General features: G+C 39.9%; 1 protein-coding gene across 1 annotated transcript in view; it reads right to left on the bottom strand.

Annotated features, from left to right (window-relative positions):
* Positions 1 to 10,755: 10,755 nt before the first annotated feature.
* The window catches only part of LOC127232568 (vomeronasal type-2 receptor 1), a 29,289-nt gene continuing 12,123 nt past the window's right edge, over positions 10,756 to 27,921 (bottom strand). Inside the window, exons 4-6 of the mRNA XM_051198665.1 lie at positions 18,535 to 18,765; positions 13,187 to 13,310; positions 10,756 to 11,759 (exon numbers count right to left, since the gene is read on the bottom strand). Of these exons, the coding sequence (XP_051054622.1) occupies positions 10,777 to 11,759; positions 13,187 to 13,310; positions 18,535 to 18,765 (1,338 nt within the window). The 3' untranslated portion in view covers positions 10,756 to 10,776. The remainder of the gene's footprint in view (positions 11,760 to 13,186; positions 13,311 to 18,534; positions 18,766 to 27,921) is intronic.

Below are 27,921 nucleotides of genomic sequence, written 5' to 3'. Positions count from 1 at the left end.
CACTACAACAAAGCAATTTCAGAGCTTATGGAGCCCATAATTTCTTTTATAGTCTATCTCTATGGAGAAAATCAAGGCAGCAGGACCTTGGAAAAGCTAGTCATGTCATATCCAGCGCCAACAGCAAAAAGCAATGAATTACCATATGCACTCTAGTGTTCAGCTTGCTATCTTCACTTTATACAATCTAGGATCCTGATCAGGGAATACACACACACACACACACACACACACACACACACACACACACAGTTAAGATGTATCTTCCCACATAAATTAATCAAAACAATATCTTGCCAACATTCTCAAAGGCCAATCTTAACCTAGGCAATTCCTCACATGTATGCCCATAGGCCTGCCTCTTATGCATCAAGTTGATAATTAATACTAGCCATATTAAACATGTCCCTCCATTCCCTGCCCAACAATGCCAGGGATTGAACACAGCCTTGTCCATATGAGGCAAGTATTCTACCACTGGGCTATATTTTCACTCTAATGTGTACCTGCTTAATCTCATTATATACAACTAAACCCTAGTGTGGCTTGGAAAACAACAAAGAGATGATGGTAATATAAAGAGGTGTGATGCTTGTGGGTGGTCCCAATGGGATACAGGCAGATAGGTGTCTCATAGCAGCACCTGCAGAGTATCAGTGCAAAAGAACAGGAAGACGAAGCTGAACTGCATTCTGATGATCTTTGTGTGAATTCACTTAGTCAGTCACAACACTCTTCCAGCCCCGCTTTAGCAACATAGTTCCACCCTCTCAGTTCTACCAACTCTGGCTTCAGTTTCCAATTCCAAACTAAGATTACTTTCAGAAGTCAGAACAGGGTTCAATGCATGTATCTCAACTAAGGTTTCTGTTGCTGTGAAGAAACAGCATGGCCACGGCAGGTCTTAGAAAGGACAACAACTTGAACTGATGTAGAGGATACTTAACACGATATAGGCACTCACTAAATTCAGGTATTCTTCCTTCTTGCCCTACAGCATCTTTTTGTTAGTCTGAGGGTGAGGAAAGATGTGAGCCTGTCAACTGACACAGATTATAAGAGATTATTCTCAGGAGGAAAAGGCAATGACACATTACAGCAGCGCACAGTCCATGTGGGTTCAATGTGAGCTTCAGAGCCCTGCAGTCTGGGAGCAAGGGAAGCTGCTGTCTTCTTCCTACTCAGAGAAAATGCCATTGCAGCCTTCAGCCCTGGACGTGGTGCTTGGGTCCTCTATCATCTAGAAAGGAGTGTTAGGTTGTGTTCCCATGGAGACACAGCTCTATAAACTAAGGTTAATTAGGAGAGGGCAGTATCAGTAAACATGACAACACATGTAAAAAAGAAAAGAAACCAACAGCATTTGTTTATGTCAAGTTGGTTGTATTGGTGTACATATCTTCCTGTTGATTTACAAGACTCTTTAGAAGTATAATTTAAAAGCTAATTTTAGTTTGGTTCATTTCCAGCAAAAGATAGAAAGTCAGGAAGTTTTTGTATCTATTACATACTATTAAACTCTGAGGCAGCCATTAAATACACACCAACACCAAAGACAGTAAAAATACACCAAGTCATGGGTGGTTTGCTGTTTCTGATTTTGTATTTTACAGTCTAACTATTCTAGGCTAGACAGGAAGTCGCTATGTAGCTCAGATTGGTCTCCAATACATGTAATCATTCTGGTTCAATATTCCAAGGACAGAGATCATAGGTGTTTTGGGGTGATTTTCCCCCCTGGGGAGATATGAAAAAATTTCTATTTACCCCAAATGAGGACCTGACAACATAACAAAGAAAACAGTCTACCCAAGTCCAGATTGGTGACCCAGTGAGTTTATATAAGTTACAATGTTATGTGAAAAGGGATACTTATAGAAATATTGGTGACTCGCAAAGATGTATTATTGAGAAGTCCACTCTAATATGGGAAGCATCTCTCAAAAGCTATACAACTAAAATTCCCTTCACAGTTTAAGGAGCACTATAGAAGACTTTCATCTGTCCCAGGCATTGTTTGCTGATCATGTACACCTTGTCATGTGTCTTGAAAATCTTATATGTTTCAGGGACTTTGATACCACTTCATCCAAACTTACCTTGTGCATGTGTTTGTCCCTCCCTGTTCAGGTGCCAATTTTGCTGTATGACTTTTCCCAGGAAACATGAACTAATGTCTAGTCAACACAGCTTAGTCTTTAACAACAGGTCAAGAAATTATAGGCCTGATGTCTTCATTTGCTAACCAATGTGCTGATAGTGTTACTTACTGAAACACATCACCATGGATGATGACTCACAACAGTACATCACTGGAGCTCTCTGCATCCCCACCAGCAGTGTGCTCTCCCAGCCACTGTGCACTCCCATGTAGACCCTCAGGGGAGTCCTGGGGAATCTTCTAAGTTCCTAAGTCTTATGTACCTCTTCTCTCCTTTAGGAAGAACCATTTCAGTGAGGGGACAATAGCTACACAATAGCCCAGTCACCATGCATTCTCTGAGGGAGAGTTGAAAATATATCTAGTCTGAGGTAGGAAGCAGCAAATCTGGATCTTTGAAACAATTTTATATACAATAATTGCAGGAGTAAACAAAAAATGTATAATGATCTAGTCCAAGGTCTAACAAGAATGTTCTGGAAAAAGCTAGAGAATGAATATTTAGGCTTGGGGCTTATATTAGTTTTTAACACAACTATTGAATTTTTTGTACAGAGAATATGAAAATGACTATATATGTATATATACATATGTACTGTATTCTCACATTTATTGATATTGAAATTTGAATTTTGTTTCCTTTCCAAAAGTATTTCATTTTAATTTTCCACAATAAACATTAAATAGAATAAGGTCATTTGTATCTTATGGGTCATCCAATATCATGTGAAAGGCTGGATTTGGGTATATTTTCCTGACTTTATATCTAGAAAGCAAAGCTTTTAGTTGAAAGGCTATTCATTTATCTTTAATTACCTCCAAACACTTTGTTTCTGGAGATGTGTAAGGAGCCCAAATGCATATAGTTCAAGTAGATAAAAATAAACTTAGGGGATGGAAGAAATTTATACAACATGAAATGCCTAGAGGAAAGGCAAACTCTAATAGGGACACACACATGGAAGGTCCCAGGAAGGGAAACTAGTTAAGATCTCCTGGGTAAACTAGAAGGGGGATAAAAGGAAAGGGATGGGAGATGTGAACATGAGGCATCAAGAAGACCCAGTTGGGGGAGGAGCAGAGGGGAAGAGCATGAAAGAGATATCTTGATAGAAGGAACCATTATGGGATTAGGGAGAAACCTGATGCTAGAGAAATTCGCCTGTAATCAGATTAGCTTAATTGTCATCATAGAACCTCATCCAGTAACTGATGGACCAGATGCAGTGATCCACAGCCAAGTAGTGAGCTGAACTCCTAGAGTTTAGTCGAAGAGAGGGAGGAGGGATCAAATGAACAAGAAGGGACATCATGAGTATGATGGGGGAAACCAAGGAGACAGCTGACCCTAGCTAGTGGGAACTCACCAACTCTGGACTGGTAGCTGGGGAACCTGCCTGTGACTGAACTAGGCCTTCTGAATATAGGTGACAGTTATATTGCTTGCTTGATCAGTTGGGGGGAAGTGGGAAAAGCTGGCCATGGGACCAGGAACTATACCAGTTGCATGAAGTAGCTTTTTAGAGCCCATTCCTTATGGTATGGTGAGATACCTTGCTCAGCCTAAACATGGTGGAAGGGGCTTATTCCTGCATCAACTTGGTATGCCAGATTTTCTGAACTCCCCAAGGAAGGCCTTACCCTCTCTGGGGAGTGAATGGGAGTGGGAAGTAGGGAAGTCGAAAGAAGAGGGAGAGAGAACGAACTGGGGTTGATATGTAAAACGAGAAAAATACAAATAAAAAAATCAGAAAGAAAAGAATCTGTCTTACCCTGCTCTAACTGGCTATCATAAGGAAAATAACAATCAAAAAAAAATTCTGGTAAGAATGTTGAGGGGAAAGGATCCTTTCTACATCACTGGAAGAAATTTAAACTCAAGCAAGCACTATGTCAGTTTATGTGGAAATTTTAGATAATTGAAACTTATCTAACATACATCCAAGCTATATATTTTTTGGGTATATATTAAGACCCAATACAACCATAACACACACACACACACACACACACACACACACTCACACACACGTAGACCCATGTTTGCTCTTGCATTGTTCATGTATCTAGGGAATGGAACTAGCCTTGATGTCCATTAACAGATGAATGAATAGTGAAAATACAGTAAACTTACTCAATAAAGTTTTATAAAGCCACCACAAAAAAAATGAAATCATATTATATACAGGAAACTGTGTTACACTGAAGATCATTATTCTAAGTGAAGAAGCCAGACCCAGAAAATCAAGCACCATATGGATTTGCTCATTTGAGGAATGTACATTTAAAGTAAGTGTGTGTGTGTGTGTGTGTGTGTGTGTGTGTGTGTGTTGATGAAATTAGATATTTAACTGTTAAGACAAAGAATGAAGTCTGGGGGTAAGATGTACTATGAAAACAGAAGGGAGAAGCATTTGGGAGCAGCAAAATATAAACCAGGATAAAGAGGGCAATGAAGGAGGGAGATGAATGAGAACAATGAAAAATTAAATGTCTTATGTGTATAAAATGCCACATTGATATCCATTACCTTCTGAATTAACTGAAAAAGTTAAAACAAAATCATAAATAAGGATACTAAAATTATAATAATGTATACACACAAACAAGAAAAAAAAAGCAACTGAGAAACACTTCATGTGATGATAAAGTGCCTGTAAAAAAAAAAAAAAAGTGTACCTGAAGATCAGAGAATGGAGCTTGCCACTAGCTAACCATAGAGGTCTGGAGGTCTGTACAGACAGACAGGAAGTGAGGTAGCAGGGCAGAAAGAGGATACAAGCAAGGAGAAACAGGAACTCATTCTCTCTTCTGCAGAGACACTAAGGAGGTCAGGTATTGTGATGGTTTGCCTCCACTCTATGATCTCTCAGCATTTTCCTCTATCTAACTCCAGGTTTTTATCATTTAGACCAAATAAGAACACTTCTTTCATGTGGGAGGTTTTTGCAGTTATCTCAAGGTGACAGGAAACATTGGTCTCCATCGATGTCTAAATGAAGAAATTCCAAGGATTGGTGGGGAGTGCACTTCTTACTCTGCTCACACCTCCTCATGTACTGTCATAGTGAGTACATGTTGTCTCCACAGGAAGATTTGTTGGTGGGCCTTTCCTTCCTCCCTTCTTATTTTCCTCCCTCTCACTTAACAGGATAATGTCAGTCATGATAAGGGGCATATAGGAGGCACCAGGAAGGCAATCTGTTCTGCTTTCCATAACATTACAGAGCTGAGGAAGTGGAGAAGAGGAACATTATTTTGTATTAAAATTGAGCTCATCGTTGTCCTCCCAGTACCCCCTGAACCACACACCTTTCCCCATGAGTTCCTATGGCCTGCTCTTTCCGTGAGATGCATGGAATACTTGGGCCTGTTTGAAAAGTCCTGCATATGCAGGGGTTGCATTGAGATTCTCTAACATGAATGATCTCAAGCCAGTATAACTAGGGTCACTCGTGGGGGCCTATGCTGTCCATTCCTCTCTTGTAAAGTTTCTAGAGGGATGTAGATGACACTGAGATGGACGGGGTTCTCAATGTGTGTGATTTGAAATTGGAATAGGCTGCTGGTAGAGGACATGGGAAGTATAACAAAGGTGGCTAATTCATCATGTTTTGTTCTTAGGTGATGGGGTAGAACATCTAAAGCATGTATAGTTTGGTGGTGTCATTTTAAGTTTTAAAAAAAAATGCCTTAGCATTTAAATACAAGCACTGCTTTGGGGACTAAAATTCAATCGGTTTTGAAGTTTCTGCTGATGATTTTTCTAGGTTAAAAGTTGGAGGGAGGGAGAGGGAACTGGGATCGACATGTAAAATAATATATTAAACTAAAAAAAAAATGCTTTGACTCCAAAATTTAAGTTGAAGGACAAGTTACTGGGGAAAAGGATTTCTATTTTTGTTTCTACAGAAAATGAAAAGATGTGGATTCCTTCCAGACTAATGTGGTTTGATCAAGCCAGACTGCCTGAAACAGAGTACAAGCTGATCCTACATTCCAAACAGCTGGACAAAACAGCCCTACAGACTACAGCCAGGATATCTGAATCTTCTTCGAATCCCCCAAGACAGCGCCCCTTACCAGCAGGAAGTAGTTTGGAAAGAACGAACGACGCCCAAATTCCCAAATATTGTGTATAAATGTTTGTTTTCATTTAATTGGACTGTTATATAAAATTAAATTTAAAAAAGTTGCTTTAGTCACTATAAGGAAAAAAAACATATTACTTTAGTGGGTGAGAATATCACTGGGATACATGAACTGTATTTTCTTCAATCACAGTTGTCTATTTAAAAACAATAGAGATTTTGAAATCTAATTATTTTATTTTATTTTATTGGAGACAGGGTTTCTCTAAGCAGCCTTGGCTGTCCTGGAAATCAATCTATAGACCAGGATCGCCTTGAACTTGGAGATCTGCCTTGCCTCTGCCTCCAAAGTGCTGGGATTAAAGGTATGCACCACCACTGCCAGGCTTGAGGCCTGTTTTTTATGACTCAGGAATTCGATCCATGTGTGAGTGTGGATGTGTGGGTGTGTGTAGGTCAAAGGTCAATGTTTGAATGTTTTATAAATCACTCTCTATCTGACTATTTTAAGTAAGGTCATCTGTTATCCAGAACTTGTCTTACTATGTCCTTTAACATGTGAAATTCATTGACTGGGATAGTGTACTAAGTGTAAGCCCTATGGATCATCTGTTCTCTGCCTTCCCAGCATGGGGATTGTAGCCATCCTCCAGGCTTTTTATATGGGTATAATTGACCTTCATTTCTCATGTTGTGCAACAAGCACTTCTCTTTCTGACCCAAATACATTTTTACAAAAGAGATAAGCTTATTGATTTTCTCTGTGGATTTTCCTCTCACTACAGAACACTGTTTTAGAAAGTAAGTGATCCATTTCTCAGAATTCGGCTAGCAGGAACTTCATTCAGACAATCTTAGACCAGAGCTAAATGAAACTACAGCATTATCCGACAATGGGGGATTTCTATAGTAATAAATGAGATATTATGACTGGAACACAGTGAGGATTCTGAGATGCCCTGATGCTCTAGTAGGTGTATTATACCCTAACCCACTTAGGTTTCACAGGGCAAATGTTCTATGTCCAGAAGTTCTCTAGCACAGAGGATTCTGAACAGTGGCTCATAGAGAAAAGACAAGCAAACAATTCATTGCCAGCTTTCCCCAAGAATATATTTTTTCCTTTGACTCATTAATTAGGTTTATTTGAAATGTTATTATTGAAAATACTTTCAAATTTAGAGAAAAGAAGTGACATGCTTACCCTCCACACCCAGGGTACCATTTAAGTTTCCAAGGAATTTGAGAGTAAGTTGCTTACAGTGTGGCTGAGAATTCTTCAAAACCTTCTAATAATAAAGTTTCTAATAATAATTGGTTTCCCATCCAATTTCCAACTTCAAAATATGTGTGGCACTGCCCAATTTTAACCTTGAGTACAGACCAGAGGTTATCTTCCAGATAAGCTAGTAGTGTCTGGTATGACACATTTATCCTAGTAGTTGGATGTGGTAGGGATCCACTATTGGACCCCACTCTACCTTACAGTCATGTCTGTTAGGTTTTCTTCATTCTGAATAGTTTATGCATACCTGAAAGCAGTACAGAAGGAAGTTGTCAGAGAACTGTGACTATTACAATATCACAACAAGCCATTGTAACAAAAATCACATGATATTGGCACAAAGGTAGACCCAGCAAGAAACTCAAATACATAGAGAGAGAGAAACAAACTCCAATAATATTTACATATTTATGTATATGCATATGAAAATTTCATCATGAAAACCATTATTGTGTATGGTAATCCAAATGTTAGAACAACAACAAAAATCTATGAGCACCAGATGTTCCCTGAGCAACAAGTCTGAATTCATCAGAGTTCTTGCCTCCAAACTTCCAGTATCTGTTCACTAGGGGAGATCACGAGCAGGCAGCCAACTCTCCAGCAAAAACCTTCCTCCTCCCCCACCTCCTCCTCCTTGTTCTCATCTAAGTTTCCCGATCTCTCCAGGAGAGGGGAGGGATGGGGGAATGAAGTTAAGAAACAGTACAGAGAGTTCTTTGGGGGTTTCTGGAGCTGACTATGAAAAGCCACTGTGTGATACTTAGGTAAGAAACAAAAAGATCAAATTGCCTTCTTAAATCACTCACATGTAAGAAATTTCCGAAACATCCGAGGTATCTATCAGGTCTTCTGTCCTTTGTCTGAGTTAATGATTTAATTTATTTTTAATTAACACTAAGATTGTGTCTATGTGGGTATCTTGCATGTGGGATTTAGTATCCACTGGTATATATAGATGCCAGAGATAGTAGATTCCCGTGAACTTGACTGGTGGCTGTGAGCCATCTGGTGTGGGTGCTGGGTGCTGGGAACTGGACTGCTAGACTGCAGTACTCTACCATGTGTACTCTTAACTGCTGCTCCATTTCTCCAATCCCCTCTTCTGACTTTAGTGTAACTGTCTAATGGATGCTTTCCTGAGGCTTTTATTTTTTCCTCACAAATTATTAATTGGTGTAACCTCTAATATATTACTTTCCGGCAGCTTGAGGCTTCTCTTTGAGAATGGCCAGCGGTTGTGCTTTCTTAGGTATTGAAAGGTTCAGTGGGTTCAAGCTTTACACCTGTTGTTCCCAGCCTGGAGGATCAACTTCAGTGCCACCCTTACCTCCTTGCCTTACCCTTACTCTCTTTCCAGTTCTCTTCAGAAAGCCATGGCTGCTTTGGTGGCATAGTTGTGTTTCTTACATTGCAGTGGTTTTGGTGGTCCTTTTGTTGACTACCAAATGAAAGATACACACAAACACACACACACACACTGCAATCCCTATTTCCCTCATCCTTCTAAAGATCGATGTACAGTGATGTCAGATGACTTTCAGCTGTGTTTATGATAGTATCCAGAGGTTTCTTCCTGCCCCACATCTGTTTCACACCAATTTAGGTCTAACCTGTACTTAATTTTTATTTTCTAAATACAATCAACCAAGGATGAATTTTGAAAATGTTTTCATTCAAGTCACATTTTATTTCTTGCATAATCTATACAAGCAGGCCCATATAAACTGGAATAAGGGAATTGTTGACTTAGAAACAAGAGAGGTATAATGAGCCCAGATGAAAATGAACAGAGAATTATCAGCAGGGTATTTATACGTTTGCTTAATAAAGTAAATATATTGCTTAACTGCCCACATTAAAATAAAACTAAACACATAACTCATTTTAACATAATTTTTTAATTGAAACTTTGGGAGTTTCACATCATAAACCCCAATCCCACCCAATTCTAATTCCTTCCTTATCTTCATCTGTTTTAAGCTCTCTTGAAAACAGTGCACATACTGGTCCTATTGTTCTTCTACAGTGAAATGTACACAAGCAGTTTTAGACCTTTAACATTTCTTTAAGTTATGTTTGCAACACATTTAACTCATATGCACATAAATAATGAAAGTCGTTAAGTTTCATGTCAAGGAGACTAAAAAGATGTTATGATATTTACATATGTGAAATAAATTCCAGTACTGTGTAATCAATCAGTGGGTAGATTATCATTATATATATTTTTAAAATCTCTTTTTAAACTCTTGCATTCTAATCCCTGACCGAGGCTTCCTTTGCTGTGGGTTGTTACCATGTACTACTTAGAGCTGGGCTAGCATCTCAACTCCCTTTGTATTTATTTCTCAAGCAAAGGAATGTTTTGAAACTCTGATGTGTTACAACTTATACTCTTCCAAGAAAACCTGGAGCAGGATCATATCTTGCCTTGAAGAAGCTAATCTGTTCTCACTAATAGCTTAAGAAGAAACTGAATTTTATCAATAAAAAATTTATCAATATTAACAATTTCATTCCCCTCAATCTGAGTCCTTCAAAGCACAGATTATCTTCCAAGAATTCACTAAAGCGTCTGCTCCCAGGAAAGATTTCAGAGCTGCAGTTTCTTTATTTCTTTTATTTTATGTATTTATTGTTCTGCCTGCATGTATGTTTGTGTATTACTGCTAGCCTGGTACCCAGAATCATGAGAAAACAGGATTGGCTCACTGGATTATCATTACAACAGTTGGGAACCAAACTGTAGGTGCTAGGAACTGAACCTGAGCCATTTGAAAGAGCTGTCAACACTCTTAAAAACTGAGCTATCTCCCCAGCCATCAGAGCTGTAATTTTAAAAACTAGAACAGTCTATTTCAGGGAGGCATGAACAAGATGAGGAAAGGTCTCTGTTTGTCCAACTCAAATGTTTTATTTAATGTAAACTTTTAGAATAGATTCTCATATTTAAGAAAAATATTCCTGAGCCATTTTACTGCCATTTTGGATAATTTTATGTTCATGTATGCCCTCTACTTTAAAATTCTAATGAAATAGTTGCCAATTTCAATCATAAATGGCATTCTAATCCATGCTAAATGGCATGTTTCAGGTGAGATTTCACCATGTTAACCTTACACTAACACGGCCACAAACTAAATATTACATCAGAGCATCTGCTTCAGAAGCAACCTGCAAGGGAAGGTTGAGCCAGGCCATCATCAAACTCTGTACATCACATGGGACTCCGGACTCTACTCATCCAGAACTGTGGACACTGTGGTGTTGTTGAGCTCACTGCTCACAGAAGCTGAGGTCAGCTGGATGCTCCTGTCTACAGTGGGGATTCTCCCACCAACAGTTTCCTCAGTGTTCCTCTTTGGCCTCAGCAAAATAATGAAGCACTTGGGAAGAAATATGCACCCTAACAAGCCATAGCTGGATGCCAAAATGGCAAATATTTCCACGGCCACTTTGAATTTACCTTTTGTGCTCAAGTAAGCAGGGACAAAAGAGATCCAGACAATGAAGAAGACCAGCATTGCAAAGGTGATGCATTTCCCCTCATAATAGTTATCTGGCAGCCGGCGAGCCACAAAGGTTGTAAGAAAACACAGCAAGGCCAGAAGGACATCAAACCCAAATATGGAGCACAGAAACTCTATAGAACCTTCATTACATTCGAAGATGATCTTGACATTTTGAGGTTCAATGTTCTTGTACACCCTCGGAGGCTCCAACAGCAAGTAAGCTGAGCATACACCAATCTCCCCTAAAACACAGATCAGCACAATGAGTTTTCGAATACTGGGGTGCATGGATATAAGCCTAGTTTTGGACTTGGAGATCCTGTAGGCAAAAAAGAGTGAAATAGTCTTTCCGAGAATGGAAGACAGACAAAGGCAAAAGCCTAGTGCCAGAGTGACCTGGCGGGCCATGCAAGACCAGTTCAATGGCTTGCCTATGAAGAGCATGGATGAGAGGATTGTGATGACCAGAGACATCTGAATGAGGAAGCTCAGCTCCCGGTCATTCGCCTTTACCAGGGGAGTGTGCCTGTGCATCCCATACACCACGGTGACTGCCAAGACCACAAGTGCCCCAAAGATGGAGAGGATGACTAGGGTGAACCCCAGGGCCTCCTCATAAGCAAGAAACTCCACCTCCTTCGGCACACACTTGCTCTTCTGTGCATTGGACCAGTCATCTTCCCCACATGCATTACATTCTCTTTGACCTATTGAGAAAGAGCAGAGAATTTACTGCAAGAGAATCCAGTTGTCAATTTTAACTGTGAACAGTCCAGGACAGTTAAAGACTTAGCAATGTATATGCCTCTGTGTGTGTGTGTATAAGAAAGAGAGAGAGAGGGGGGGGGGGGAGGGAGGGAGGGAGGGAGGGAGGGAGGGAGGGAGGGAGGGAGGGAGGGAGGGAGAGAGAGAGAGTAAAAATTGCCTCCAGATGATGCTGTGACAGACTGAGAGTTGTTTTCAATTTTAGGAATTGAGCATTTCTTCCCAATCCCAGCTTTCTTGATGGATCCAGTGATGTGTCTGTCCTTTTCTTTCTTCTCTATCTGTCTATTGGGGATAGAGGCATGTGTCCTTATTAACTCCAGAACCACCCATCAGTGAGAAAGTTACAACCACTGAGGTAAAACAATCAAAAGGACTGGACACAGCTGGTTGAACCCCCTGTGTTTTCAATCCCTCATTTAATACCCCTCTGGGAGAAGAATCGTGTATGTGCCCATTCAAATGCCCCCCATCTCCAGATGCTCTTTTGAATGATTGGTGAGAATGAGGGTAGGAAGAAAACTAAAGTCACCAACTCTGGTCCCTGAATCTAAGAAAGCTAAGTCTGGATGGATGAAGGCTCTAAGAGGAAGCATTGGTGAACAAGGGAAAGCTACTTGAGGTGAAGTTATGGCCAAGGATGGAATGGGTCTTCTCAATGTTAAGGTAAAGATGCATGTAAAGGCTGGTGTTTCATTTCAGTCACCCTGACTCCTGGTCTGGACATCTCTGGATGAAATTATGGGTGGAGACTCGGGACCTGTAGCTGGGGAGTTGTGCAGGTTATAGGGTGCTTGTTTTCATTGCAGACCATTTTATCCTTTTACATGGTTACTCTTAAGAGACATGTGACAAGGCAGTTTTGTTCCTTCAACAACAAAAAGTAGAAACATAAATGAACCTTCTCCACACACTTCTCAAAACTGAGCTGTCTAAGTCAGCTCCAGAGAGCAGTGACTGAGTGGGCTGTTGCAGGAGTTCATGCAGCAGCAGCTGAGCAATGCATGTGCTCTTAGTACTTACAACCTTAGGATAAGCGGTGACCCTTCTCCAACTGTAGTTAATGTTTAATCTCGTTCATAAACAAGTAATGTGAAGACTGTAAATTTATTCATATTTCACAGATTGTGTATTTTATTTGGTGTTTCTAATGAACTTCATGGTTGTAGGCCTTTCCCAGCTATAGTAGTTTCAGTAGTGAAAAACAATGTTATCCTTTATCCACATTACACAAAACATCTAATAATTTGATAGATGTTAATCATTTTTGCCATACACTGCTTACAACTTTCATTTTTAAAAAAAGTGTTCCTAAGGGCCTCTTTTTGTCAGTATGTGTTTAATCTAATGAAAAAGTGGCCACCTTTACCTGGTTTCTCTGACACATATCCATCAGCACATGGGATGCAATCAAAGCAGCATATGGGTTCCCCCTGGCGAATCCCCTTCCGGGTCCCTGGAGGACATACATCTGTGCAGACTGAATAGGGAAGCTAGCAAAGAAAAAGACAATTGGTGTAACAAAGCCTTGAAACTTTTCCATTTGTGTAACTGAGAAAGTTTCCAATTGTATTTCCAGGGAGACATGTGTCCTGTTTATAAAGGAGATGAACCCAGGATAGTGAGTGAAGATAGAAAACAAACATGACAATATGAAAATCCTAGAAACAACTTTTATTGAAGAACCATCTTGTGATTGACTCTAGAAATGCTAACTCTAATGACAGTTCTTTGTCATCTTACTAAGCTAGTTCACACAAGATGCAGCTGATGGGACAAATTGCTAAGTCTGCTCCCGTTTTGGAAGAACATAAAACTTCAATAATTATCCTGAAAATCTCTCAGTAAGATCATTTCAACATAATATTAAAATTAAAGATGCTTCCTAAATGGTATGAAAATAACAAAAAAATTAAAAGCTAGTTTAAGGGAGAAAATTGTAAAGACATAAAGAAATTGCAGAAGAGGGGTAGTCTAGGAATATTTTCTAGCTAAATTGCTTTAAAAAGTTTGTACTTGTTTCTTTCTCATATCGTATATCTTACAAAGAATTTTATACTTTGAAATACAGAATAATCATGGTATTTGCAGATAAATTTATATCTTAATCTTGGAATAGGAGGGTGCTTAACTTTTTTTATATGGTGTATTGTGATGGTGTATTACCCTCCTCTCAACTGTTCCCAGATCTTTCTCCCCTCCCTACCCACCTAACCCATGTTCTTTCTCTTTCTCTTTCTCTTTTTTAAGAAAGAAAAAATAAAAGTCAAAACCAACAAAAAAAATCAATAAGAAATAAATTCTAATATAAAATTTAAAACCCCTCCCCCCACACACACACACGAACGCACGCACACACGCACGCACGCACACACACACGCACACACGCACACACACACATGCACACACACACAAAATGGAGTTCATCTTGTATTGGTCATTTACTTCAGGGCGTGGGACCTGCCCTGAAATGTGCTTGATATACCCAGTGACACTCCTCTGGAGAAAATAGATTTTCCTTTTGCCAGCACATATCAATTGCAAAAAAAAAAATTTTTTTTTGGTAAGGGATGGACTTGATACCTGCTTCCCTCTCTGTGCTAGGATCCCATCTGGTTTGAACCGGTTCCCATGTGTGGTGCCTCAGTCTCTGTGAGTTTATATATACATCAGACATGTTGTGTCTGGAAGGGTCACTTCTTGGAGTCATCCACCACCTCTGGCTCTTAAAATCTGTTCAGCTCCTCTTCTACATAGATCCCTGTTGGCCTAAGGGATCCCATGAACCATCAAATACCACAAGCTATTGCCAAGACTACTGGTTGTTCTCCACAATCTAATGGTAAGGAAGGCCCTATTGTTGAAGACAACACTTAAGCTATCAAACTTAGAAAAGTAGAGCTGGTACCAAGCTAGAAGCTTTACCCCTACTGACTAGCATTTGTGGTGCTGGGAAGTATTCTGCATGCTGCTATAGGTAAAAAGTAACTATCAATATCACCTAGCTACAAACCCTATGATCTATAGCATCAACCTCACTGCAAAATATACTAGTGCAATCGTGACACCAATGTCATGAGAATAACCAACCACTTTTTGATTGGATTTAAGGCCCAGTCCATGAGATGGAACTCATGCCTAACACTGCTGAAATGGCCAAGAGCCTGAAATTAGATAGGTCATGGGCCTAGGGGAAAATCTACTACCATTATTCTGTTTAAAATAAAAATGACTCCTGGTGACATACTACTATACTCATAGATCTGTTTCTCACTCATCCCTCATCAGAGAAGCTTCCCCCTGCAGTAGACAAGAACGAACACAGAGATACACAACTGGACAATGTGCAGAGAGTGACAGACTTTGGAACACTTAGTCCTAAATGAGATGTCTTCATCAAACCTCTCCCCTCAGGGCTCTGGATAAAGTACTCTTTCTGAAAGAGTAATAATACTTAGATGTAATCTCAGAATTTGGGGGGGGCCAAAGAAAGAGGATCATGAATTTGAAGCAAGTCTGAGCCGATAGTCAGGTCATGTCTCAGAAAGCAGAAAATTGTAATTCTATAAGGCTTTCTATCACTAAAACATAAACATATATGTTTGGAGCTATTAGTAAATGCTTAGTAAGTCACTGTTGAATTACATTTGAAGCACTCCCTTATATAAGTATAACATCAATCTTAATAGAGAAGAGAATTAAAATGACTATACTGAAACCTTATTAAAATAGAAATATAGTAGTATACTTTGATTAGTTTTCTTTCAATGTTAGCAGAATAGGTACATGCAAACCTTGTTTGGGCAAACATTTTCATTCAATGTACTGGGCACCTAGCTAAAGGAACATGAAAACAAAGTGTCAGGATCCATCTATAAAGTACTTAACCATCCAGGCAGTGAGTTTGGCACCACAGAAGATGTTTAGGCTTAGGGCAGCTCTGTCCTTCCTGCAGTTATAGAAGAGTCGTATTTCTGTGTTGGCCTACATGGTATCTGGCAATCTATGGCTTTTGAGCCCTTGATATAGCTAATGCAGCTAAGCAACCAAATTTTCCATTTTATTTCATTTTTATTTATTTACTTTTTTGTGTGTGATCCTGAGATGAAACTTTAGGCCTCAAGCATACCAGATAAGCAGTATATAGCTCAGTTGTAATAAATGCATATTTGAAAAGCTAACTATAGTTAGGGGCTTCTGGGTTGGACAAAACATCTCCTGAACAAAGAAATGAGATGCAGGGAATGGTGGTATGTATGTACCTGATCCTAGATCTCAGGAAGCAGAGGCCAGCAGGTCTATATGAGTTTGAGACCAACCTTGTCTACAAAGTGAGTTCCAGGACAGCCAGGACTGTTACACAGAGAAATCCAGTATTGAAAAAAACAAAACAAACAAAAAGAAGCTCCCAAAGCAGGAATTCCCTCTGGCCCCAGTGAAATTACTTTCATCCTTTATAATTTTCCCAGTCTTCCATCCTGAGATTCCATTGGAAGATTTAAATTGTCGGTGTTTCCGTGTCACTTGTACACAAGTCACTAAATAGGAAACACTTAATTATATTGTCAAAACTCTTTTGATGGGAGATGTCATTCTGTATATGTTTCTCATACTGGTTAATGAATAAAGCACTGTTGGTCAATAGGAAAGGAAGATAGGAGGGACTAGGAGATGAGGAGAGAGGAAGTAGGAAGGAGGAGTCAACATGGAGAGCCTGGAGAGAACAGAACCGCCATTCCTCCATTCTCGGTAAGACCACGTGGAAATACATAGAAATGGGTTAATAATTAAGATAGAGCTAGCCGATAAGAAAATAGTAACTGGCCAACAGGATTATATCAAATACAGAGTCTCTGTGTGTTATTTGGGACTGGCGCAGCGGCGGGACAAGACTCGGCGGCAGGCGGAAAAACCCATACTCGTTACACTCTTTCGTGCAACTTTCCCCAAATTCATATTTTACTAAAGGCAAAGAGTTGAATACATGATCCAAGGTGGTGTTTTTTCTCAGCTTGGTGACACAGTTTCTGATGAGCTTTTTCCAACGTCTCTTTTTACAAACAGGGACTTGTTATGTGACAAAGACTGGGTTGGAATTCAAGCTCTTCCTGACTCAGGTTCCCAAGTGCTGTCTTATATAAACCACCATGTGTGGCTGCCCTTCAGTACAGCTCTGGTCCTAATTCCACAGCAGAATGTTCAGAGCTGCAGCTCTATGCATCAACAGACCCCTCTTCCTATAGAAGGGGAAGGAGGGAGCCTGGTGATGTAGTTCAGTGGGAAAGCACTTGCCAACATGCATGAAGTCCTGAGTTAAATGTTTACCAGCTCAATGGGGATGGGGATAAAGGTGTAGTAAATAATAATAATAGCAGTAAAAGTAGTCTTTCTTTCATAAGCTATTTACATAAACACAAATACAACAAATCATAATCTATTATTTCTCAGAAAAATCTTATAAAGAATTTTGGAAGTTTTAATCTCAACTCTTTCTCATTTAACATCTCAATATAGGTTTTTTTTTTTTTTACTGGATAATTAAGACTTTTTTAACATGTACATGCATCCATATATAGAACAGCCTTGTAATTGGTGATTGGTGTCTAAACTTAGGAACCTACAAATCCCCCGTCATTGTCACAGGATACTGTGAAGAACTGTTTGGGGGGATCCAGAGTGGCCAGAGGGTGTTGATACCTGTTGTTCTGAGGCTTTTCCACACAGCCTCTGCAAAACTGCATGGATTTAAGAGAGAAACGCCTACACAGCCCAAGACTACAGTATCAACAAAGAGCCTGAGGATGTCACAGACTTCTAAGTACCTGTAATCAGAAAACCATTGTCAAATTCCAAAGACAGTTACCTCAGATACCCCATCTGCAAGCCTGGATATGCAGGAAATGACTAAAAATGAGCTATACAGGAAATGGTGAAAGGGAATAGAGAACCTGAGGTTTCCTGATAGCCAGCCAAGTCATTCTTAGGGAAAGCAATGTTCTGGCTGGCAGGGAAGTACTCAGTGTGACAACTTCTGAAAGTACAGAAAAAGGACTAGAAAGTGCATAAAGAGGGAAAATAGTGGTTTTGGTATTAGTAAAAAGGTTTAAAAAAAAGTAGAAAAAGGTGAACTAAAAATCCAACAGAAACTAGATTAACTACAAAGTCAATAAACATGGAAGGCTTCTCATTCATTAAAAAAGTCTTTATATCAACTAAACTATACTAAAAGAGAGTGCCCTGAGCAGTGAACTGGTGAGAGATCTGGCAAATCATAGTGCTCACTGACCAGCCTAGCTAAATAGGCAAGCTCCAAGTTTAGTGAGCAATCCTGTCTCAAAAAACTTAACATGAAGAGTGACTGAGGAAGAGCCCAACATTGGCCTCTTGTCCCCACATGCATGTACACATACAATCAAAGACACACATGTGTATCACATACATACACGCACATCCTTAACTACTATATAAACAGAAAAACGAAAATAGGACACAAAAGTGGTCAAAATAACTATGATCAAAGTACTTGAGAAGATAATGTACTGAAACTAATCTTTAATACTGAAATCCAAGAAAATATTCCAAAATTTAAAAGTATGAATTTTCATGTATTTTAAAATGTGTTGTATTCAAGGAAAACTGATTTATAATTAGAATAATTTCGTTGGTACCCTTAAAAGTATATAAATTCAAATAAAATAATATATCAATGCAACTAACCCTTGATGACTCAGTGTTCCAAAATATTGTAGAATTCTTTGGAATAAAGAGCTCAAACATAGTATCTCTGAAGTTGAATTTCCCAACTGTCACAAAGGAAATTTCTCCATTGTCGTCTAATTGCCAGTTTAGGATATCATAGTGCCCATGTAGTACATCTCCATTTTCATCCAGCACTAGCCATTTTTCATCATGTGTTTTAAATTTAATTCTCTTCATATAGTACATCAGCTAGAAAGCAACACAGGAGGGGAAAAAAAGAGAAAATGAAAACAATTTGCAAAAATTCAATTGTCTAGAAAATATTTTGTAAAATCATTTCAAATTCATATTTAATTCATGAAATTGTAATGCTTCCTCTGGGTCTCTCTATTTCTTATCTGCCATAATAACCAATAGCCACATATGCAAATCAAACTTGAAACATGGTTGGCCACATGAAAATGTGCTGTACACCAGGTTACAAAGACTTCAGTAAGAACTTTCTGATAAGAAGGCAGGGTGGGAGCTGCCACTAGTAAACTAGTGAAAGTCAGAATGGGGGTGAGGAGGTTGAACTTCATACCAAAAACAAAGAGGGCCTTCAGAAATCCAGACAGGAAATGAACGAATACATAAAAAGTGCAAAGAAAAGAGATTAGCAACACAGGAAAAAACACAGCTCCCACCATGAAGTCACCTTGTGTGGACCGAGGAAGCTACTTCCTAAGGGAGACTGAGAGGAATGCAGTCCTCCTCTCAGGACCAGGCTGTAGCATGTATTCCTCCTGGTTAGTGGTGGAGAAAAAGTCCATTCTGTCACACTATGTGTCTCTGAGACAGACACCTGAGTACCGTATCCAGAGGGGACCCGTTGTTCAAATGGAACCACCCTGGGAGGCTAAGATTAGGGAACAACCACATTATTGGACTTGGTCTGTCACAGCTCCTGAGTGAGGAGGCGATCAAGGAGATAGTTGTGTAGAGCAGGGTAGCTGGTGAAAACAAGAATACAAAGCAGGAGCCCCAGCATTGGCTAAGAAGTGCACAGGGAGGGATACTCCCAATCTACGTTAGCAAGAGCAGATTTTATCAGCTGAGACTGACCCTGGAGTTTGACAGTTCTCTGGCTGAAGTCAGTGGGTATATCAAAAATTTTTTTTTGAGACAGGGTTTCGCGGTGGTTATGGAGGCTGTCCTGGAACTACCTCTTGTAGACCAGGCTGTTCTTGAACTCCCAGAGATCTGTCTGCCACTGCCTCCCGAGTGCTGGGACTAAAGGCACCACCACTGCCCAGCAAGGGGATATATCAAACTCTGGAGCCACCTATTTGTTCTCTTTGGTTGTAGGACTGATGTTCCAGGGGTATATATGATACCCACAGCTGCATCCTTCCAGAAAGGAGACTCAGATTTAGGATTCCTTGAAGATGTGAACACAGATCCTTTGTATCACCTCAGTACCACAGTTGCTTCCCACACTGGCAATGCACATAGGACACACCTTGATTAAAGCATAAGCCACCATAGAGAACATAATCTAGGAAGTCTGGGAGCAGGGGAGGGGACACAGAGTACCTCCCCAGCCTACCGAATGCAAATAAGTATAAATAGCAGAGGCTCCTGTAAGCAAAGAATGGATGTTAGTGAGGTAAAGACAGCTCTGATGGGTATAAGACACTTGTCCACTACTGACCACAACAGCATAACATCATAACCATAGGAAAGGAAAAGTCTACAAATTCAAGTGACATTTTGCCCTATGCATACGTGTTACGAGCAGGTTTTCCCAACAGCCTGGTCCAACAGCTGCACCAGCCCCAAATAACAATAGAGACACTGTATTAAATATAATTCTGTTGGCCTGTTACTAGCATTTCTTATTGACTACTCTGTCTTAAATATTAACCCATGTCTATCAATCTAAGTATTTCCACGTGGTCTTATCTTGCCAGAAAGAGGGTCCGGAGTTCTCTCTGGGTTCTACATGTTGAATCTCCTCCCCATCTATTCCTAAATCTTCCTTGTCTCCTCATCCCACCTATTTTGCTCTCCTATTGGCCAACAGGGATTTATTCATTAACCAATAAGAAAAAATATTTACAGAATGACATCTCCCATCACATATGGCTGGATGTCTCTAGAAGAAGCTGCATGAATACTCTCTATCTATCTATCTATCTCTTTCTCTTTCTTCCTCTATATCCTCTCTTTCTTTCCTCTCTCCATTCTCTCTCTTGATTTTTTTCTTATTTTCTATGTTTTCATCATTTTTGTTACTTTACTGTATCATGTAAATTTTTTATGTTTCTAGTAGTTATTCCCTGTGATAATGTATTTCATTTGTCTACAAAACTTTTCCTTATTGGGGTTGCTTTTGTTATTTTGTTGTTATTTTAATCTTTTCATTGGTATCTTTTTGTGTATGTGCACTTGTTTTTTGCTTGGTTGGTTGGCAGGTTACTGATGTTTATCTTTATCTCTACTTTTTCCACCCTCTCTACATTTAATATTTTCACTTTACTATTTTTTAAGTACTCTTATTTTGTAATTTTAATGCCCACTCTTATTTATTTGCTGTTGTTTTTGAAGTTACTCATTATTGGGCTTTGTTGTTATTTTCTTTTTTTTTTCAAATCTCTTCCTTGTTTCTCTTTCCCCTCTATATGATTTTCTGTACACTTTGCTTTCTTTTCTTCCACCTAACCTTATTTCTCCTCCCTTTCTTCACTTTCTCTGACTACTTCCTATATCTCATCCATTCACAGATTCTACACCCGCCCTAAATAGTACTTTTTGCTTATAGTATATTCCTTAGTAGCTTTTCCATTTTTAGGTTTATGCTCAATAATGGTAGATCACCAGACTGCAACTGATACCTTGCAAATTTCTATACCTTTAATGGGTTCATTGTATTACCGTTACAACAGTTTGAATTCTCCTCACTGAGTGGTTACTGGGGATTGAACCTTTATCAGTAGCCCAGTAAAGGAAGAGACATTCAGACCACAAAACAAAAACACAAGACCTTGGAGGGAGTTGTGGGATGTGATAAGGAATGCTGCCTTCCTGGCTTGAAATGGCACTCTTAAACTCCCATCAGCTACTATCACCTGAACAAGATCTGCACAAAGCTGGACTAACCCCTATTATGGAAGGGAGAGGGGCTCATGCATTACCAATCGTTCCTATGGATATATAGATATTTGATGGTCTTATTTATCCTTCAGTAGGCCAGCCACTGGCAAGTGTAACGCTTCTGTGAACGAACCCTCAACTATCTTACCAAGAGCCCTTGAAACACTGGGTCACACACACACACACACACACACACACACACACACACACACACACACACACACACACACCAGGACATCAAAGTAGATGTGTAAAAAGAGGGACAAGAGAAGATAATCAGGTGAATATGACTGTGCATGTATGAAAATGCCAAAATGAAACATGTAATTAACATAACAGTAACTAGGTCTGTTTGATTCAGTTTAAATGAAATAAAAGGGGAGTCATATAAGGATAAGTTACTGGGGAAAAGGATTTCTAGTTTTATTTCCACAGAAAATGAAAAGCTGTGGATTCCTTCCAGACTAATATGGTTTGATCAAGCCAGACTGCCTGAAACAGAGTACCAGGTGATCCTACATTCAAAACAGCTGGACAAAGCAGCCTTACAGACTACAGCCAGGATTTCTGCGTCTTCTTAGAATCCCCCATGACAGCGCCCCTTACCAGCAGGAAGTAGTTTGGAAAGAACGACGCCCAAATTCCCAAATATTGTCTATAAATGTTTGTTTTCATTTAAATGGACTTGGTTATATAAAATAAATTAATTAATTAAAAAAAAGCAACTTGAATTAAGAGGAAAAAGGAAATTTTCTGGGCAGTGGTATCCCACCCCTTTAATCCTAGCCCTTTAGAGGCAGAGGTAGGCATATCTTCAAGTTTGAGGATTGCCTGGTTTAAAGAGTGAGTTCCAGGACAGCCAGTGCTACACAGAGAAACCCTGTCCGAAAAAAAATTAGTAGGATTTTGCCTGACAAATACTGACAAGGAAATGCTTTCCATCCTTTAGTTCCATAGTGTTTCAGGGGAAAGGGTGTGCAGAAGTCAGGGTCCCAAGCACAACAGTATGTGGGAGTGATGTTACACTTCCAGGATAATGGATGGACAGCAACTGGAATTTCTCTGAGGAAATAACCCATCACCCTGGGACATATCCTTAGTTTTCCTTAGCATCACATGCTATTCTTGAATTTTCCAACCAAAGTTCCTAGTGCAATCACCAACTCACCAGAGATCAGTAGTGCTGCACAGCCTCACAATAAGGCTGATGGACCCATCCTTGTGCACACACAAGTCCCCACTCAACTGTCTTCTCTGTAGCTGCAGATCAGGCCTTCAGCCTCAGCTCTGCTTAATACTGGCCCTGCTTTCTGTACTACAACCTCTCCTCATCCTGTTTCTCCTTCCCTTCTTCCAGCTCCATGAGTTTTCTCCCATTCCCCTACCAAGATACACTCTCATTTGGAAACTTCCTACAGGGAACTCAGAGAACAAAGAAAAACAACCACCTCCTCTATGAAAAAGCATTCTTCCTGGCTAAAATAAAAAACACCAATGACAGTTTATGCTGGAGAGGATGTGTAGAAAGGGGAACATTACTCTGTTGCTGGTGGGAGTGCAAACTTATACAGCCACTTTGCACATAAGTATGGTAGTTTCTCAGAAAAAAAATGGGAATCAGTCTACCTCAAGATCCAACAATTCCACTCTTAAGCATATACCCAAAGGATGCACACTCATATCACAAGGACATCTGTTCAACTATGTTCACAGAAGCATAATTTTTAACACCCAGAACTTGGAAGCAACCTAGATGCCCCTGAACTGAAGAATGGATAAAGAAAATGTGGTACATTTACACAATGGAGTACTACTCAGCTGGGAAAAAAAAAAATGAAATCTTGAAATTCGCAGGCAAATGGATGGAACTAAAAGAAACCATACTGAGTGAGGTAACCCAGTCATTAAAAGTTTAGTATGGTATATACTCACTTATAAGTGGATATTAGACAGAGCAAAGGATAACCAGCCTACACAGCCTACAGTTCACAACTCCAGAGAAGCCAGGAAGCAAGGAAGATCCTAAGAAAGACATATATAGTTCCCTGGAGAGGGGGAAAGGGAGAAGATCTCTTTAGGGGAGGGAGAGAGAGGTAAGAGGAAGAGGAGGGATGGAGAAGAACATGAGGGAACAGGAAGATCAAGGCTAGGGAATAATAGAGAAAGAGAACAAGAAAAGAGATACCTTAATAGAGGGAGCCATTATAGGTTAAAAGAGAAATCTGGCACTAGGGAAATGTCCAGGAATCTACAAGGATTACCCCAAGTAAGAATCTAAGCAATAGTGGAGAGGCTACCTTAAATGCCCTTCTTCTATAATGAGATTGATGACTAACTTAAATGCCATCCTAGAGCTTTCATCTAGTAGCTGATGGAAGCAGAAGCAGAGATCCACAGTTAAGCACTGAGCCAACATCCTGGAATCCAGTTGTAGAGAGGGAGGAGGGATAAGCAAAGGGGTCAAGACTATGCTGGGGATACCCACAGAAACAGCTGGCCTGAGCAAGTGGGAGCTCATGGACCCCAGTCTGATAGCTGGGGAACCACCATAGGTCAAAACCAGATTCCATGAACGTGGATGTCAGTTGGGAGACCAAGGCAGTCTATGGGACCTCTAGCAGTGGAACCAGTATTTATCCCTAGTGCATAGACTGTGGAAGCCCATTCCTTATGGAGGGATATTCACTCAGCCTAGGTACATGGGGAGTGCCTAGGCCCTGCCACAAATGATGTGATAGACTTTGAAGAACCCCATGGGAGGACTCACCCTCCCTGAGGAGTCGATGAGGGATATGGGGGGTTGGTGGGGAGCATGGGGGGGCCAGAGGAAGAGGGAACTGGGATTGGTATGTAAAACAAGATTGTTTTTAATTTAAATTTTAAAAAAATGAAAAAAAACATTCTTCCTCTTTGCAAGATGGCTAAGAAGGACCTGGATACCCTCCAAGTGTTCCTTTCCCATGTCTGACCTGTACTAAATGAACTCCAAGCTAGGGTCATTTATCCAGGATTCCTCCAACTTCATTAGTAAATTCCAAAGGCTCCTGTGGCTTTTGAGCTAACTTGATGGAATACCTATGTCATGCTGATCATATTATGCATGCATGGTTAAAAAGACCTGCATCTGATCTTTCTTGCTTGGGCAAATGAGGTTCATACACATAACCCAAATACAGGCTGGTCAAGCTCCCTTGCTGTAACTGACACAGAACCCTGTTAGCTATATTAGGCCACCAATCTAGGAAATAAAGAGGAAGGATTTGCTGATATTAGATGATTACTTGTCTTCTAAAGTGAATCATGAAGACTAATATTAATTATATTAATCATAAACCACAGGAAGTAAACTATGGGTCTTTCAAGAACCTTTCTTCCCTCTTTGACTTTAGACTATCTGAAATGATATTCAAGTGAACTAATCTAGACCCTGAGAGTCCAGAGACCAAGGCATCTTGTCTGTACATTTTATAAGCCAAGCCTCTCTATATATGAAACAAGAGCTTCAAAAACTATGGCAAGAACCACAGACTACCTTGTCTTCCTTATTAAGCATGGGCCTTAAAGGCCTTTAATTACCAAATAAAGACTTCAAGGACTAGGAGGGTCAAAGTAGAGGAAGAAAGGGACAATAGGCAGATATGTTTAATGACAATGCAATAAGCCTCCCTACCCATCTTGAGAAGTTCTTCATCTCCCATCTAGTAGCCATCAGTTCAGTATAAGACTAGCTGGAACAATTCAAGCCAGCAATACCCCAGGTCATGGAATAATAGACATCCACCAGAATCATGTCCAATCTGCAAAGTGTACTAGAGAAAAAATGTTCTAATAATTTGACTAATAATCAGCCTTCATGAAGGAAGGCCAGTCAGTATTCATTCAAGAAGCACAGGTGTAGTCAAACCTGTGAAAGGACAAATATTTCTGATTCTTTTCCTGGAGTATAAACTATTCCATGGGACGTTGAGGAGCCCTGGAGAGAATTTCCTCCCTTTGAGAGCTAACAGATTTCAGGGACTCTATAAGTTATGTTCTCCATCTCTAGGGATGAGACTAAGGCAATCCTAGATGTGGCAAGGAGGAAAATTACTTTTATTTTAGATATTGCCATCATTTTTTCAGCCCTTACCACCTTCTCTGGTTCAATCCCTCCGGTCCCAGATCCTCTTCACTGATATTGATGGCAAGCTCCAACCAGTGAGTTTATACCCCTGTTTACCTGCAACATATGTAAATCTTTCTTTTCTGCTCTGAAACAATTGTCCCATTCCCCTCCTAAGTAGAAATGGCTTGTCTACATTTCAGGCTGATCTAAACTCTTTGAAGCTTCTAATACAAGTCCATGGTCCTATCACAGCCCAGAGCCATCTAGAGCCTCAAAGGCCCTCCTTATAGTCTCTACTATAGATCCCAATGTAACACAAGTTGTCCCTGAAGACACATTCATAAATTTCTGAGTACTGGGCCACTATGTCCCAGTAATTCTGTGTGACATACCTAGCATGGCAGTTAAAAAAAAAAATCAGATACTACAGAATCAGCTATGAACTGAGGACTATAAATGAACTTCACACATAGATCTCAATCTTTCCATCTTCTTGGGGGAAAAAATCCCCTCTGTTCACTCCTAATTCACAATATTAGCTCTGAATAAAGCTGTGTTCTTTTATATTCCCATCCTTCCATGTTCTCAAAGAATAGTTGCCGCCAAAGGGTAGACCCCTCCTTCTAGGGGCTCTTGAGATAACCCCTACCTCTTTGAATCAGTACTAGCCCCTTTTAAACTCTTTTATGGGAGTAGCCCTTCAGTGTATAGATGACTTATAAATCTGGCTGCAGCCCAGGCACATGTACTTCATATCAAAATAGTATTCTAACACTTCAAAAGTTAATGGCATGTAGATATGAATTTTTTTTCTTCTAAGACCCAAATATTTCAACCAAAAGGTCTAGCTCTTTGGACTTATATTAACCCCGTGTACATAGAACTGTCCTACTCAGGCTTACAACTCAGGTGGCCAGTATATATTTCAAGAACCATAAAAGGGACACTCGGGCATTTCTCTGGGTAACAAACAAACTGGTCAACAGGCAAAACAAACTTAGCTTCTCCTTGAGGCTGCCTTAATTCGCAGTCCCATTCACCAACATCCTCATTGCATCCCTTAGTGGACTCAACAGAATAGATCAGGGCTTCCCAGCACCCTGGAAGATGGTTGCAAAACCCGGAACACAACCTATTTCTCCATGGATTCTCCCCAGCAGAAGACTTTTGTTTGCATCATGCCACACTTTTGGTAGGGAGGCAGGGGACTAAGACCATCCAAATTCTAGTTGAGCTTTTTTTTACAGAGTTCCTCTTGGTCCATTTCCAAAGCTTTTCTAACATGTTGTCTGACAAATCCTTAAGAAGTCCTCAGTACTCTTTCCTTTTACAGCCTGTCCTACATAGTGAAACATGCCAGAGGAAGATTAGAAAATAGAGTTCATTCACCTACCTCTGTGACTCAAATACTTATTAGTTCTTGTGAATACCTTCACCACATGGATAGAGGCATACTCCACAAAAATCAAAAAGGACATCAGAGATCACCATCATCCTCATAGGATATATTATCCCTCACTGTGGGCTCCTCTGGTCCCCAAAGAAAATCACCCAGATATATAGCTAATATCACTCTCAAAATTAAGTATTATCTCTAATCCTGACATCCACATGTTTGTGGGTTTTTTGTTTGTTGGTTGGCTTTGTTTTGTTTGAGACAAGGTCCCACCATATAGCCCTGGCTTGTCTACAACTTGCTTTGTAGATCAGGTTGTCTTAGAACTCACAGAGATCAACCTGCCTCTATCTCCCAAGTACTGAAATTAAAGGCTTAAGCCACCATAGCTGACAGTCTCTGTCTTCCAGGAAGGTAGAAAGGGCTAGTTGAACTCTTGGGAGATAGATTACTAAACTTCCACTCAAAACAACATTCTTGGCCCATTCTCCTATTTGTACTATAATGATCCCATATTACTCCGAAGTCTACAACCTATCTCAACCTCATTTAAGACCTTTATGGTAGCTCCTTCCTCCAGTCAGACCTCTTGTTACACCCAGAATTCACTATCTGTTTCAGTATGTTATAGATTTCATATAGATAACCAAGACTGTCACTGAGTGCCAGGACAAGAACAGATACAAGTATGACTTCACTTTTTCAGGATAACCTCCTTACATTAACTTAGGAGTCTAGATGTATCTTAAAATGGCCCTGTATGATAACT

This window comes from Phodopus roborovskii, unplaced genomic scaffold, assembly GCF_943737965.1.
Source record: "Phodopus roborovskii unplaced genomic scaffold, PHOROB, whole genome shotgun sequence".
Classification (NCBI taxonomy): domain Eukaryota; kingdom Metazoa; phylum Chordata; class Mammalia; order Rodentia; family Cricetidae; genus Phodopus; species Phodopus roborovskii.
Note: the sequence above shows the minus strand (reverse complement) of the source record. Positions and strands in the feature narration are given on the sequence as shown.